We start from the raw sequence: 16,088 nt of genomic DNA, 5'->3' as shown, positions 1-16,088 counted from the left end.
CCTGACAGCTGGGTATGCAACAGTTCATCTTTTTTTCATAGAAATATAATAAGGACACAGTGGTATAAAAGCTCGCTTCTTTCTGTGCTCCTGATTATTGAATAAAGGGTAGAAATAAAGTTTCCAAAATGACTGCAGCATCACCAGCCCAGGGACCCCTGGGCCCCCAGGCCCCACCCCTCCTTGTCAGAGGCACCGTTTTCCCTCACTTCCCGACCTCGGTGTGATGTGGCAGAAACTCTACTTCTGAAGGTCCATGGAAACTTTCTGAAGGACTCCAAACGTGTGCTCATTCATTACTGTCCGGCTCCCACCTCACCTGGGCTAACTACCTCCTCTCCCTCTGTATTCCCATACCCCCGGGGACTCCTTTGAACAGGAGTCAACACTGACACCCTCCCGCCCCCAGAGACCCAGAGCTTCCTGCCTCCAGTGCCTGCTTTGCCCTCTCCAGCTGCTTTCACAACAGTGAGCGCTATGTACTCTGGGTACCATCTGCCCCTGTGAGGGACCACAGAGGAGCTGGTACCCGGGATGGTGCCTGACATGGAAGATGCCCAGGAGGACGTGTTTAATGAATGACTCCAAGAGCAGGGTTTCTGCTGACAGGACCACAGGCCCACTTTTCTCCAAGTTTCCTTAATGTTTGGCCATTCCCTTCAGTACCACACTTTCAATGGCATCTCAGTTATTAATGGAATTAAAATCCTATGCAGGATAAAAAAGGAGACAGGCATCCCCTAACACAACAGGCCACTCTGACATCCCTGGGAAGTCACATCATCCCATCCTCATCCCATCCTCCCAGCCAGGCGGGAGCAGGTGTCCAGTGAGACCCCCTCCTCATGGTGACCACTTGGATCATTCACAATGGCAAGTCCAACGCTTTGTATTTGGTGAAAATTCCAAAGCTGGCAGATTGTACTGGAAGCCCCAGAGTCCTGAGCTGTCAGCTCAGGCTGGGATTGGGGCCCAACCCCGACCTCAGTTCCAACATTTGCTCTAGTTCAGGAAGCAAAAAAAAAAAAAAAAAATCCTTCTGCTACACTCAGGTGAGCCAGGGGTTCACTACTGAGAAAACAAAATGTTAACAGAACCAGTCAGATGAAAAACTTTTTGACACCAAAGGACATTTTAATGTGTGGTGTCTGTGAAAGATGCAGAACAATGAAAACTTTCCACTTACAAGATGATCTCCTGCAGTATCAGAAATGAAAAACTGGTGACTACGTGTCTGCTGATATTCTGGGTAGAATTTGGCCTGAATCACCAAAACAGAGCCACTTAACCTGCACAGTACAACCATCAGGGCAAGGGGTAGGCCCAGGAATGAATGAATGAATGAATGAATGAATGAATGAATGAATGAATGAATGAAGAGCCCCTAAATTATTCTGTGGCTCCAGGTGTTGAGCGTCTAGCTCTGGGTCTCGCTGCTAATAAGGCAGCTGGGCTTCACAAAGCACGGACAGCTTGCACTCCTCCATTCCCTCCCGCGACCCCTTGTGGTCCGTGAGGCTTTGGAGCAGACAGGTACCTAGTCTCTTCTGGCTGGAAAAAGCCTGGAGTCTACTTTGAGGCTTCGATGCCATGCCTGGCTCACTGCTGCCTGTGCTACCCCATGGAGACCCCATAAAGTCCACAGAACAGCAGGCTGACCCTGCGCCACGAACACCCAACAGACTTTTCCAACAGCGGGTGTCTGAGCAGAGCAGCTAAGGTAACTTCTGAGAATCTTCCAGGAGTGAACGCAGCCTGGCCTCCCGTTCGTTGTCTCCACCAGCTCAAATCTGCCCTGGTCGGTCTCCAGCCCCCATGGCGTGGGCTGGGGGCTGAGCCACACCTGAGGGCACATCTTGCAGAGACTCTGGCTCCCGCTGGAGTCCCAGGAGGGCCCAGTAAACCACTCGTTCTTCCTGGCCTGAGCACTGATCCAATGAGAAAGTGAACAAGAATAAGCAGTGGAGAACAAAGTATCTGTGGCTGGTACAAACTAAGCTGGAGAACACAGGGCAGGTGTACATTCTAACAGCAAACCCCCAAGTCAGACCTTGCTGCCCCAGCAGCCCTGGGCCCTCCACGACTGGGCACGGAGAAGCAGAACAGAACGTGTGCTCTGCAGCCCGGCTTCCCCCAGGGGAGGCAATAGGAAGGCGCCGAGCCAGGCTCCTCCAGCGCCTCCTGCCAACCTCATCACGCAGATAAGGGGGCATGAGGGAAGGGAGAAAAGCAGGAGTGCTGCAGGAGTGTTGCAGTGTCTCTGCCCCTAGGAAGCGCCAGGCACAAGGGATCACTGTTGCCCCCTGGAGCGTGGCCCGGGTCCAGGCCTGTGGATGAGCAAGGTCAGCAGAGGTCAGGCATCGAACCAAGCAACCAAGCACATAACCTCTCCTGCTCACAGCAAATGTTCCCTTCAGCCTCCACAGCTGATGCTCCCCACGCTTCCTTCACGAAATGAGGGTTTGCAAAGAGGAAGGAGGGCAGGCTTGGTCTGCAGGCTCTATCAGCTGCCACCACATTTCATCTCGATGGGACGCAAAGATCTAAGATGAAGCTCAGAGAGCAAAATGATGAAAGCAGTGCCAAGATGGGAAAAGCATTAGCCCACCCCCAACGTCCAGAAAAACGACCCGAGTCAAGGAATCGGCACGACTGAGTCAGGAAGCCGCTGATGGGCACTTGTTGGGCAGCCTTGTCCCGCTGCTAACGGAAGGTGGAAAGGATGGGGGGCACAGACGGAGGACAGAACAAAGAGTGAGTTTCTGAATAATTGTAATACCTGTTACAAACAAGCTTCGAAATCTTGAAATGATCACCAAGATTATTAAAACATCGAATAGCAATGAACATGAAACTCACCTAGCTTTTTAATTTCATGTGTTCGCTCATCTCTTGTCAGTGGAACATAATTCATCTTCCGGCCACTTTCCCCGTAGCCCAGAAGGAAACCCCGTGATCTGCGTGGACTCTTGGCTCCAGATAGGCGCGGCGCCTTCCACGCCACGGACAGCCGGTCATCGGAGGAGCGGACTCGGACCCGCAAGGGCTTGTTGGGCACGTCCTTTTCTTAAAGAGGACACGACACAGAGACCATTAAACAGCAAACCCCGGAGCTCACCACCGAGGATGGAAAGTGTATCCAAAGACTGAGCCGACACAATTAGCAGCTGGGTTTAAAACATCCATTTTTGGTAACCAATTCTAGTAAGAACATTCTTCCCCCAAGGGCATCGACACTCCATGTCCTCAATCCTCCCCACAATGCAGATTGAGAGGTCTCAAGGACTTAAAGTGAAAACATACCATGTGTGAGACTGCCAGCCAGAAATCTTGGATGTTTTACAATGTTCCTTTTCATCTATTTCCTCTTGCCCCCTTAAAGCCAAAACTATATATCCTCCGGTGAAAGCGAAAGGTCAGCGTAAAACACAGCAAACATTTTCATGCTATTTTTAACTTCCTCTTGGAAGCTTTTCCACTATAAGTTTGAAAAACTGCGGGCTTTCCTTGTCTTTATAGTGAATCACTAAGAGCTAAATACCGGTTTCTGGTTTTGATCTTCTCTTATGTGTCCAAGTCTTGCCCCTTCAGACAAACCCAGCTGCTATTTCCCATGTCCGCTGTTGCCTTCCTGCTAAATGAATCCATTTCCAGAACTCCTCTTACTAAACTGACCAATCTCAAGAATCGCTCTCATTGTTAACCTTCTCAAAGCAAGGCATTCCAGAGGTCAGTACTTAGTGTTCAAAGTTTTGCTTTTACATCAATGAAGAACTGCTAAGTTTGTGAACAAGAGCTATGGACCATGTGACGACTACACTGCCTGGTTCTGACAGTGGGCCACGTTCTAGCCCTTTTGGGGGATCCAGTTTCCTAATGAGTGTCTCTCTGGTTAAGTAAGCCAGGTACTTCTCAGGCATTCTTCCTCCACTATGTACATCAACCCCATCATCAATTCTGTCAAATTTTATTAGACTGGAAAATTCCCACCTAAGCTAACATTTCAACACTAAGACAAAATACAAAAACAAATGTCATCAGTTAGTGTGAGTTTCAATAGCACAATAAATAGCCATTGGAGATGGTTATTCCAAAAAGTGAGACACATGGCTCCAATGTCTCGAACCAAACCAAAAGGAATATTCTTTTGTATATTAGCTGGAGCTATCTAATCAGTCACTAGGTACCCCCATTCCTAAAGGCTACAAAGAGAATACCATATAATGGTTCAGCAAATATTTTTCCCAATACACAAAGTAGTGATTACTGAGATGTTTTTGCTTTTAATTCAATAGCATGGTCAATGAACTAACTATATAAAACTTTGTCTTGCACCCTGGTGATGTGAGTGTAGCCACTTTCGCTGGGGTTATACTAAACTGATTTCAGTTTTATTCTAAGTTCAGAGGTGGGCTCTCCATTTCAATCTCTAGCCTCTATAAAAATTAGGGACCACCAAGCAATTATGGAAATAACAATGCTCATCACTATAATTCAAAAGAAAATAATCTGCCCAAAGTGTTCAGTACTAATAGTCCAGCTCATTAATGGCATGGCATTGATTAATCGAACAAGTTCCTATATTAATCCTATGAGTTGCTTATTCTTATGAGTTCCCTATGGGAATCTCTTGTTTCATACTGATAACAACATGATGCCCAAAGTTTCTAGAAAGATCCAGGCAGTCAAATCTTGTTAAGCATCTGAGTTATCTGTGGGTGACTGTGGACAGGGATTTCTCCATCAGCATGTGTCACTGTTGAGCAGACTCTGTGTGGAGCTAGGGTAAGAATAGTTTTTTAAAAATAAATAGGGAATGGATAAAGAAGATGGGGTACACATATACAATGGAATATTACTCAGCCATAAAAAGGAACGAAATTGGGACATTTGTAGAGACGTGGATGGACCTAGAGACGGTCATACAGAGTGAAGTAAGTCAGAAAGAGAAAAACAAATATCATATATTAACATATATATGTAGATCTAGAAAAATGGTACAGATGAACCAGTTCGCGAGGCAGAAATAGAGACACAGACATAGAGAACAAATGTATGGACACCAAGTGGGGATGTAGGGGCGAGGGGGGATAAATTGGGAGATTGGGATTGACATATATACAGTAATATGTATAAAATAGATAACTAATAAAAAAATTAATGGAGAGAGCCCTGCCTTCACCCTTCTAAAAATAAATTAATAAATAAATAGGGAACATGTAAAAGCAACTTACGAAAAGCAAAATCTGGACAAGGAGCAGCAGGTTTAATCTCGATGAAACTTTGGTTTGGTTTTTGAAGTCAGCACATTTTGGGAAGACATTCATCAGAACAAAATACACAACTGAGTTTAACTTTTCTGGAATAGAGTTCGTCATTTTCAGATTTATGCAAAGTTATGAAATAAACTTGAGCCATCAGCCGTGGAATAGAAGTCAAGAGAGGAAATTTTAAAGGAAGCAAAAAGCCTTGCTTTGTTCTCGTCACATCTTCTGAGTCCTGTTTTACTCTGTGTGCCTCCAATACAAACAGTTGCCACCCACAGAGCGTTGTTTTAACAGGAGCCCCTCTCATGAGTGATGCCACAGTCTCTCCAAGGTGGACACCCTGAGGTTGGTGTTTGGTTCTAGAGTGCCCAGCTTCGGGCAGGGGTCAGGACTATGCTTTTTAAAAAGTCTATAAGGTGAAAATGCTCTCTGCCAGTGACATATGATGTTTATTTTACTTTTAAGAAAAGCTCATACCTCCTCAAGGGAACGTCAGTGACTTGGGGGTAAGAAATGATGCCTGTTGAAGCTGCCACAGGCCATTTGCACTGCTCGCTTTCCCGACAGGACTGGCAGGTTTCCCCCAACCAACCTGGCTGCCACAGTCTCTCTCCCCAGGGGCAGCAGTAAACGTGGTGGGTTTCCACAGTGCTGTCACTGACTCGAATGGCCTCAGGGCTGCCCTCCACAGCTCTTGTTTTAAAGCCCCATGTGACACAACCACGCTCCCCTCCATTTCAGAAAGCAGCACATGAGCACGGGAGTTCTGGGATGATCTCCAGCAAAATGGGCAAATCTGCCAAAAACACATGCGTGGGTCTCGCAGGAGTCAGCTGAAAAGTAATGACTGACCAGAGGTGGCATTCCCCGCTCTGTGGCTCTGCCCCCATCCTGGGATCCTTCCAGACACCAGTTTTACAGTGGAACCAGCATCGGTGGAGAGCACGCTGTTACTGTGGGGCCTGGGGGAGTGTTGTAGGTCTGTGCTCTAGGACAAACAACCCCTGACACAAAACAGCAAAATTCTGAACAAACAGTAATATGGAAAAAGACCACTGGAATGTCCTAACATGACAGGGTCCCTGAAGAAGAGGAAGGGATGAGGTTCCAAGAACAAGGAGCTCGGTCTCAGACAGCACACGATTTTGCCTGAGGTCCTGACCCACGCCGCCCATCGGCAGGGTCAGCAGGCGCCCCCTCGGACTGTACGGGCTTTCCCCCAGGCTCCCGTCGGCTGTCTAACCCCCCACACCAGGGTTCGAGAATAGGCCAGGCCTGCTGAGCAAGCTTCGGGAACAGGGCTGAAGCTAGCCCTTACAACCCACCATGCTGCCTACTCTCTACAGAACGTCACAGGTTGTCATGAGCTCTCGCATGGTTCATTTTAGTTGTCCTTTCAACATTTCCCAGGTGAGGAGAATAGATGTCATAATCCCCAGGAGAAAACTGAGGTTCAAGAGGTGAAGTGACTGATCCAAGGCCACATGGCTAAGTGCCAAGCAGCAGTCTGAGTCCAGCCACTCATGCCAAGTTCCCTTCTCGTCCACATAGACCCCTTCCATTCTCGGTCTCCCCACACCCGTGAGCCACCGCACCAACCACCCAACCTCTCTGCTAATGAGTGTGAGATGAGGGTTCTGAGCTGGACAGGCCCCCTTCCCAATGACAGCATAACGCCTGGCACAGCAGGTATTACATTTGCATGTGTTTTGGTTTTTTTTTTTAATGGATCAGACAGTATACTCAGCAGGTAGCTAAGGAAGCAGAGAAGGCCTCTTCCCCAAGACTGTCCTGGACAGCTGTCCCCAGACTGCGCGGAGGCCACTGACTGGAAACCAGAGTGAGGTGACAATGTCCCTCTACACACAGACCTCCATTCTTCAAACCTCTCAGTTTAGAAAAGCCAAGTACTTTGAAAATTTCCTTCCTTTAAAATTGTGTGTGATACATACTGGCAAGCAGCTTTTCCAGATCTTTTATAGATCATCTGGGAGTCCTCTTTCAAGCCGATGTGCACATGAAGAAAATCTGTTCATATGGTTTGAATTCACATGCAATGAGATTATCTAAGTGTTTTCCCTAAGTTGTATGTGATAGCCTCACAGAAGCCTTCTGAAATTTTTCTAGTAAATCCCTGTAAGTCTTTTATCTTGAAAACAGGAAGTCACAATTGCCACGAGTAGTCACGTTCACATCCACCAGGGCCGAGTGTATTTTAAACTTGGCAGGACACACTCCCTCCACTGCTCTGGGTACCACGTAACCAGGTAGATGTTGCTCAGAACAGGTCGATCATAGAAGACCTACAGCGATTAATTACACACCGTCCACGAGGCAGGTCAGCAGGTGAACCAATTACCATGTAGATTACAATGAACATCTGAGAGCCGGGCAAAACTAGAGCATCTCTCCTGACTTGTATCGCCAGCTATGCAAATTGGGAAGTATCCTCAAATTGGAGAGAATCAAAATCTGTTCTTATCACAAAGAAAAAAAATCCAGAATTCAATATGATGCTTTGCCCACTTCCAATTCAATGCTAGTTAAACGTGTAGCTTCTGAATTGGGCTTCCACAGGCTCAAAAGTCTTGGTTTGAATCTGAATCTAACTCTCACTGCCTGTGTGACTTTGAGAATCCTCCCCAAACCTCAGTTTCCTCCTCTGTAAAGTACTGTCTAGCATATTTGGGTTTTGTAATCTAATCCACATAAAGCATTTCACATTGTTCTGGCATCTATCAAGCACACATTAAGTGCTTGTTGTGTTTGTGGTCATGATAAAAATGAAATCGCCCATTTGTCAGATTCAGTGGATGGGTGGGTGGCTCCTTCCAGAAAGTGAGCTGTGGTTGCATCACAGAGCTTTCCATGAAGCCTGACACACAGTGGGCACTAAAAATAATGGTTTCCAAGGAACCAGACACAAGCTAAAGAGACGGACTTATCACTAAAGACTCTACAAATATGAAAAGTACAGTAGTACAGTACAACAGCTGACGCTTCTTAGCAGCCCAGCTACATCACCACTGCTTTTACACTTGCTCCCAGACATCCTGAGCTTGAAATAAAGATGCTGTCCTACTGTACTCTATATAGTACTGTAAAGTACACAAAAGCATAACCACTTGTAAAGGACACAAGCACGTGACAATGTATGTCAGTCATGTGAACTAACTTCCGTGACTGGACACGCAAACGCCCTTCACATCTTTGAAAGTTCTCAACTTGAAGGTTTGTATGTAGGGGGCTTACTGTACCTGGTCAGCCACCCCAATGGCCTGGCTGCCTGACTCATCCCTGGAAGCAATGTGGACACCAAGGGGAGAATTAGTGTGACAAGCACACGTCTCACCATCCTTTAGAGACACCAGAACAGCACTCCTAAGCCGTCACCTGGAGTCAGTCCATCGTTGCTGCTTTTTCAGGGCTTGGGAGAAAAGACAAGGTCTTGAAAGAAAAAAAAGAACCTTGATCTCCCCCGAGGTAATCAATACCAATTACTAATAACATTAAGGGTTGGGGAAGATTTTTATAAAGCATTTAAAACTAACTTTTAAAACAAACAAACCTAAGTGCCCTCAGTTCAAGATTTCTGCTGCCCCCGTCCGGGTCTTCACAGAGATCCCTCTCCTCTGCTTCCTAGGACCATGCAGGGACATCCTGGCTGTCACCAGATGAGGAAGCCACAGGGAATCCTACTCGACATGGGGTATAGAAAGGGATGATGTAGTCAGAGGCCAACCCCACAGGCTGGCACAAAGGCTGCCAACATCTGTGCCCCCAAATGTGGTCCTCAAAGTCCAGCAGGACTGTCTCAGAAACAAAGCAAATGCATCCTACTCAGGGCAGTGACGTAAGCCTGGAACAGCGACACCGGCTGCCAACATCCTCAGCCCCCTGAACCAGGGTGAGCCCTTGCCTGGCCCCAGCTCAATGGCTCCTCACCCCTGGCCCAGCCCCCACTGACTCAGCGTGGAAAGAAGGATGGGGACCTGCAGGTGATCAGCTGCAAAGTTCCCTCCATGAGGGATGTGAAAGCACATCATTAGAAACATCACTCTGGACCCATCTGGTGGTGCTCAGTTTCCAGCTGCACTTCCCAGGACTCTTGAGGGACACAGAAAGCAAAGGAAGCAATCTTTCTTTTCAGATCTCCTCAACAGCTGAAATGCGCACATCTGGCGTTTCCTCACCCCACAGCAGACACAGAGGCAGCCTCCTGGTCGATGTAAGTCAAGCAAAAGGGGTGTTAAATAGTCTAAGGAAAATCATTCAAAGGTTTTTTCAGTTTGGTTTCTTTTAGTTTAAAGCTCTTCTGCATTTGTTTCCTTTGGGAGTAGGATACTCGGCAATGCAGTTGTTTTCTGGGTATGAAAGATCATTTTCTGTTGAACGGCTATGATTATTTCAATTTTTAGTGCTATCCAACATGTATTTGCAAATGAAAGGTCCGGTTACAACATATGAATAGGCTGACAACTGAGAAAAGAAAGTGCTTTCTTTCAGGACTGACATCTACATTCACAGGGAACCTATATAAGAAGCTGCATCCCTCTTCAGCGGCATCACCGCCCCACCCTGCCCTCTTCTTCACTCCAACATCAAAAGCAAAGCCAGTGACAGATACACAGTCAGAAAGTGGCATCCGGTCCCCAAGATGCTGGCCTTATCGGGATGTCAGGTTTATCAACTGCTGCAGGTTCCTTTAGGATCTGAGGGCAAGGCTGACCAACATTCCATTCAATGCCACACATGTGAGGACAGTGGCCACAGTTCATCTCCTCAGCTGTCCACAGCCCCTGCCCCGCCCACTCGAAATGCCATCCAGCCCCCTCCAAGAAACAGGGAGCAAGAATTAGGATCTCTGACTAATGACAACACCACAAAGTGGCGACAAAGCGGTCTGCCCAGGGCCACCCCCAGAGTCAGCGGCTAAACAAGACAGGGGGTGCCCAACCTCCTGACACACGGCTTATTCTCCAGAGCACAGGGGCAGAGCAGAAGCCGCCTCCAAATGCATTTCACTCCGCAAACATTTCTTGAGCACCTACGATGTGCTTGGCCCAGGCTCTGGAGATACAAAGGTGAGTAAATCACTGTGCCCTGCCCCCGAGGCACTCACCATCCAGACCAGACCACAAACCAGGTCTGCCCTGCAAATTGCACACTTAAAAAAATGATAATAATAATTGCATGAGAGAGCTACTGAAAAAATAATGTCACAGACATTATTAATTCCCTGTGGGCCAAAGATTTTTTAAATTAAAACTAGTATGCGAAAAGAGGACAGTCCATGATTCATAATTAATGTAAAAACTGTGAACTGGGCTACACTTATAGTTCAAGTCCAACACTCAGCAGCCCCAGGATCTGGCTCCAGGATTCACTGACGGTGCACCCGAGGGGCCAGTGCTGTATGTGGTTTGCCTACTGCTGTACCGCACCGGATCCTCTTACCCAGAGTCACACACACACACATCAGTTTAAGTGAGTTAAGCTGTTTCCTTGGCTCATTTGGCAGGATGCCTGCCATCTGCACCCAGAGAAGGGGAGGGCATCACTTCCAGTGTATGACTGGAGACAGTTCTTTATCCTGGGCACCTTTGCGTATTCCGTCACAAACCCAACAACCAGAAACTATATCTCAGTGTTTCTTCCTTGGCTAATACGGTTTTTGGATTTGCTGACCTAAGACACTCCAAGTAGGGTGGAGACCAAGGCAAACAGCCATTTCTCAGGAATTCTTCCCAACTGCTTGCAAAGCTTAGGATCACTCATTCAAAGTGCCTTAGTGTCATGAATTCATGAAATCAAAGCTGAAAGGAACCCTAGAAGCTTAGAAGGAAGCTTAGAACCTAAGAAGGTTCTTAAAAAGGTGCCTGGAGCCTTCCTGGGGAGCCCCATCATTGTACGGCTGAGGGACTCAGAAGAGCCGTGCTCACTGTGGGCTGAGCCTGAGTCTGGGGTGCAAGAGTGAGCAGTGGAGGTGGTCATGATTTGATGGGTTAATTATGCTCTTAAGTCAAGAGATTGGGAAAGGAGCCCATCTCAAGACAATGGGGTCAGAATGTTCAAATTCCACGTCAATCACATCTATATAAACCAACTAGCAAGAAAATGGACCTGCAGATGGGTGCCCATTTTGACGAACTATGGATAGAAAAGACCAAAATGAAAGCTTGGGGCACGCCTTCCCAATACGTCCACAGATGTTTCCTATGAGAGGAGCAACAGAGAAGAAAGGAAAGATGCCAAGCTTTGGTTTCAGGGTGTCATAGTTCCACTGTTTCAGTGTCAAATAATCTGACACCTGTGCACATCAGCTTTTGAGCCAGGTCCTCTGGGGGAGGGGAGGCTCCAAAGACGAATCCAACCCCAGAACAACCCTCAGGTCTAACCATGCTTGCAAAGAAGCTTTACATGTCTGAAGCCAGCCTCAAAGAGAACTGGTGACAGCAACCTTTCCTCAGAGCCAGGAGGAGGGAGGGGAGCCATGAAGGCTTAGAAATCAAGGAAGTGGGACTTCCCTGGTGGCACAGTGGATAAGAGTCTGCACTCCCAGTGCAGGGGGCCTGGGTTCAATCGCTGGTCAGGAAACTAGATCCCACATGCATGCTGCAACTAAGAGTTCACATGCCACAACTAAGGAGCCCGCCTGCCACAACTAAGACCTCGTGCAACCAAATAAATAAATATTTTTTTTTAAAAAGTCGAGGGAGGGAAAACAAGAGATGTCACCCTGATGAACTTATTTCCCAGGGAGGCAAGGAACAAGGTCACCTGCTAGAAGTGAGAGGAAGGCAGGCGGAGGAAGGAGCCTGAAGCAAGTGGCCAAATGTTGGACTAGCCATTGTGGGAGTAAGAAAGGAAACTGAGTAAGGACAGATAATCGCCAAGCAGAGTCAAGGGCCCAGATGAAGTTAGAAGACCAGCTGTAAGAAGCTGTCACGATGCAGATCAGCTTAGCTCTTTATTTCTCCCACACGGCTCAGCAGTTAGCACGCAGGAGGGAAAACCAGAGATCTGGGAGGAGGACAAGGGCGCACTGGCATAGCCGTGCAGGCAGTAGTGCGGTTGAAATGCTGGGAACCAGATAAACTAAGCAAGAACTGAGCCAGAAGACGGCTTCTGGACTCTGGAAAGGGGAAAGGTCTACAGACCCAAAGCCTGATTGGATCTGAAATAAGCTTCTGACACGAGGGCACTGAAGAAGTGAGATGCTGGGGAATTTCATGATTCTAGATTGTGGAGGGGAGCAACTCTATCCTAAGTGACAGAAGGTGAGACTATCAAATGGACCATCGTCACAGAGGTGGATGCCATCCAGGACACAGGTATGGAGATGTGTATCATGGACCAAGTGCCCTCAAGCTATTTGGATCTGGGGAGCAACCTGGGGGTCAGGGAGTGACCGTGATAAGGAAGGAAATGGCTGGACTACAGGTATCATGACAGGGTTGGTTGAAAATGGCCTAAGAGAATTGTGAACTCTATGTTGAACTTGAGTCTGAGCTATAATTTAACTTTAAAAAAAAAAGTAGTAAGCTTCATGAACTAAAATATAATGTAAAGAAAATAAGAGGCATAAATCTGACTTTTATTTTATGTCTAGTTTGGGCAGAATAGCTTAAGGAAAGCAAAAAGGACTAGATTTTCAGAAAGCCATAACATTATTAAAAATACATGTGAGGGGGAAAAAAAAGATGGTGGCGAAGTAGAGAGACGTGGAGTGCATCCCTCTCCACAGATGCATTGGGAATGCACGGAAGGACGCAGTCATTCCCACAGAGAACCAGCTGAACACCAGCAGACGGCCTCGGACACCGGAAAGGGCTGCGGAGAACCTGACATAGCCGACTGAATATTCGTCTAATCCAATACTTGGACATTAGTCTGAAGCTTGGACAGTCTTCTATAAACACCTCTATCACCAGGACAAGCAACCCCCAAAGCTTGGACAACCATGAGGAAACAAAGAAACACCATGCAGGCAAAGGAGCAGGAAAAAAACCCACAAGACCAAATAAATGAGGAGGAAATAGGAAAAATGCCTGAAAAAGAATTTAGAGTAATGATAGTAAAAATGATACAAAATCTCGATAACAAATTAGAGAAAGTACAAGAAACAGTTCATAAGAACTCAGAAAAACAAACAGCAATGGATAACAAAATAACTGAAATTAAAAATACTCTAGATGCTCTAACCAGCAGAATGACTGAGGCAGAAGAACGAATAAGTGAGTTGGAAGATAGAATGGAAGAAATAAACGCCACAGAGCAGGAAAAAGATAAAAAAATAAAAAGACTAGAAGACAGCCTCAGAGACCTCAGTGATAACCTTAAACGTACCAACATTCGAATTATAGGCATCCCAGAAGAAGAAGAAAACAAGAAAGGGTCTGTGAAAATATTTGAAGAGGTTATAGTGGAAAACTTCCCCAACATGGGAAAGGAAATAATGAACCAAGTCCAAGAAGCACAGAGAGTCCCATACAGAATAAACCCAAGGAGAAATACACCAAGACACATATTAATCAAACTAACGACAATTCAACACAAAGAAAAAATATTAAAAGCAGCAAGAGAAAAGCAACAAACAACATATAAGGGAAAACCCATCAGGATAACAGCTGACCTTTCTACAGAAACTCTGCAGGCCAGAAGGGAATGGCAGGATATACTGAAAGTCCTGAAAGAGAGAAACCTACAGCCAAGAATACTCTACCCAGCAAGAATCTCATTCAGATTTGAGGGAGAAATCAAAAGCTTTCCAGACAAGCAAAAGTTAAGAGAATTCAGCACCACCAAACCAGCCTTACAACAAGTGCTAAAGGAACTTCTCTAAGTAGGAAACACAAGAAAAGGAAAACACCTACAAATACAAACCCAAAACAATTAAGAAAATGGTAATTGGAACACACATGTCAATAATCACTTTAAATGTAAATGGATTAAATGCTCCAACCAAAAGACACAGACTGGCTGAATGGATACAAAAACAAGACCCTTCTATATGCTGCCTACAAGAAACCCACTTCAGACCAAGGGATACATATAGACTGAAAGTGAAGGGATGGAAAAAGATATTCCATGCAAATGGAAGTCAAAAGAAAGCTGGAGTAGCAATACTCATATCAGACAAATTAGACTTGAAAGTAAAGACTATTAAAAGAGACAAGGAAGGGCACTACATAATGATCAAGGGATCCATCCAAGAAGAACATATCACAATGGTAAATATCTATGCCCCCAATATAGGAGCACCTCAATACATAAGGCAAATGCTAACAGCTCTAAAAGGGGACATCGACAGGAACACAATAATAGTGGGAGACTTGAACACCCCACTTACATCAATGGACAGATCATCCAAACAGAAAATAAATAAAGACACACAAGCTTTAAATGACACATTAGACCATCTCGACTTAATTGATATTTATAGGACATTCCATCCAAAAACGACAGACTACACTTTCTTCTCAAGTGCACACGGAACATTTTCCAGGATAGATCACATCTTGGGTCACAAATCAAACCTCAGCAAATTCAAGAAAATTGAAATCATATCAAGCATCGTCTCAGACCACAATGCCATGAGACTAGATATCAATTACAGGAAAAAAACTGCAAAAAATACAAACACATGGAGGCTAAACAATTCACTATTAAACAACCAAGGAATCACTACAGAAATCAAAGAGGAAATCAAAAAGTATCTAGAAACAAATGACAATGAAAACACAACAACCCAAAACCTATGGGACGCAGCAAAAGCAGTTCTAAGAGGGAAGTTTATAGCAATACAGTCCTACCTTAAGAAACAAGAAAATGATCGAATAAACAACCTAACCTTACACCTCAAACAACTAGAGAAAGAAGAACAAAGAAACCCCAAAGTGAGCAGAAGGAAAGAAATCGTAAAGATCAGAGCAGAAATAAATGAAAAAGAAAGGAAAGAAACCATAAGAAAAATAAATAAAACTAAAAGCTGGTTCTTTGAGAAGATTAACAAAATTGATAAACCATTAGCCAGACTCATCAAGAAAAAAAGAGAGAAGATGCAAATCAACAGAATTAGAAATGAAAAAGGAGAAATAACAATGGACACCTCAGAAATACAAAACATCATGAGAGACTACTACAAGCAACTATATGCCAATCAATTGGATAACCTGGAAGAAATGGATACATTCTTAGAAAAATACAATCTTCCAAGACTGAACCAGGAAGAAATAGAAACCATGAACAGACCAATCACAAGTACAGAAATTGAGGCAGTGATTAAAAATCTCCCAACACACAAAAGCCCAGGACCAGATGGATTCACAGGCGAATTCTATCAAACATTTCGAGAAGAGTTAACACCTATCCTTCTCAAACTCTTCCAAAATATTGCAGAAGGCGGAGCACTCCCAAACTCATTCTATGAGGCTACCATCACCCTGATACCAAAACCAGGCAAAGATGTCACAAAAAAAGAAAACTACAGACCAATATCACTGATGAATATAGATGCAAAAATCCTCAACAAAATACTAGCTAACAGACTGCAACAGCACATTAAAAAAATCACACACCACGATCAAGTGGGGTTTAACCCTGGGATGCAAGGATTCTTCAATATACGCAAATCAATCAACGTGATACATCATATCAACAAATTGAAGGATAAAAACCATATGATCATTTCAATAGATGCAGAAAAAGCTTTTGACAAAGTTCAACATCCATTTATGATAAAAGCTCTCCAGAAAATGGGCATAGAAGGAAATTACCTCAACATCATAAAAGCCATATATGACAAACCAAAAGCCAACA

General features: G+C 45.3%; 1 protein-coding gene across 3 annotated transcripts in view; it reads right to left on the bottom strand.

Moving 5' to 3' along the window:
- FNDC1 (fibronectin type III domain containing 1) overlaps positions 1 to 16,088 on the bottom strand; it is a 104,056-nt gene that overhangs the window by 51,979 nt on the left and 35,989 nt on the right. For all 3 annotated transcript variants that reach the window (XM_057740273.1, XM_057740274.1, XM_057740272.1), the window contains one exon: positions 2,860 to 3,066. In XM_057740273.1, the coding sequence (XP_057596256.1) occupies positions 2,860 to 3,066 (207 nt within the window). The remainder of the gene's footprint in view (positions 1 to 2,859; positions 3,067 to 16,088) is intronic.

The sequence above is a fragment of the Hippopotamus amphibius genome, chromosome 6 (assembly GCF_030028045.1).
Source record: "Hippopotamus amphibius kiboko isolate mHipAmp2 chromosome 6, mHipAmp2.hap2, whole genome shotgun sequence".
Lineage (NCBI taxonomy): Eukaryota > Metazoa > Chordata > Mammalia > Artiodactyla > Hippopotamidae > Hippopotamus > Hippopotamus amphibius.
Note: the sequence above shows the minus strand (reverse complement) of the source record. Positions and strands in the feature narration are given on the sequence as shown.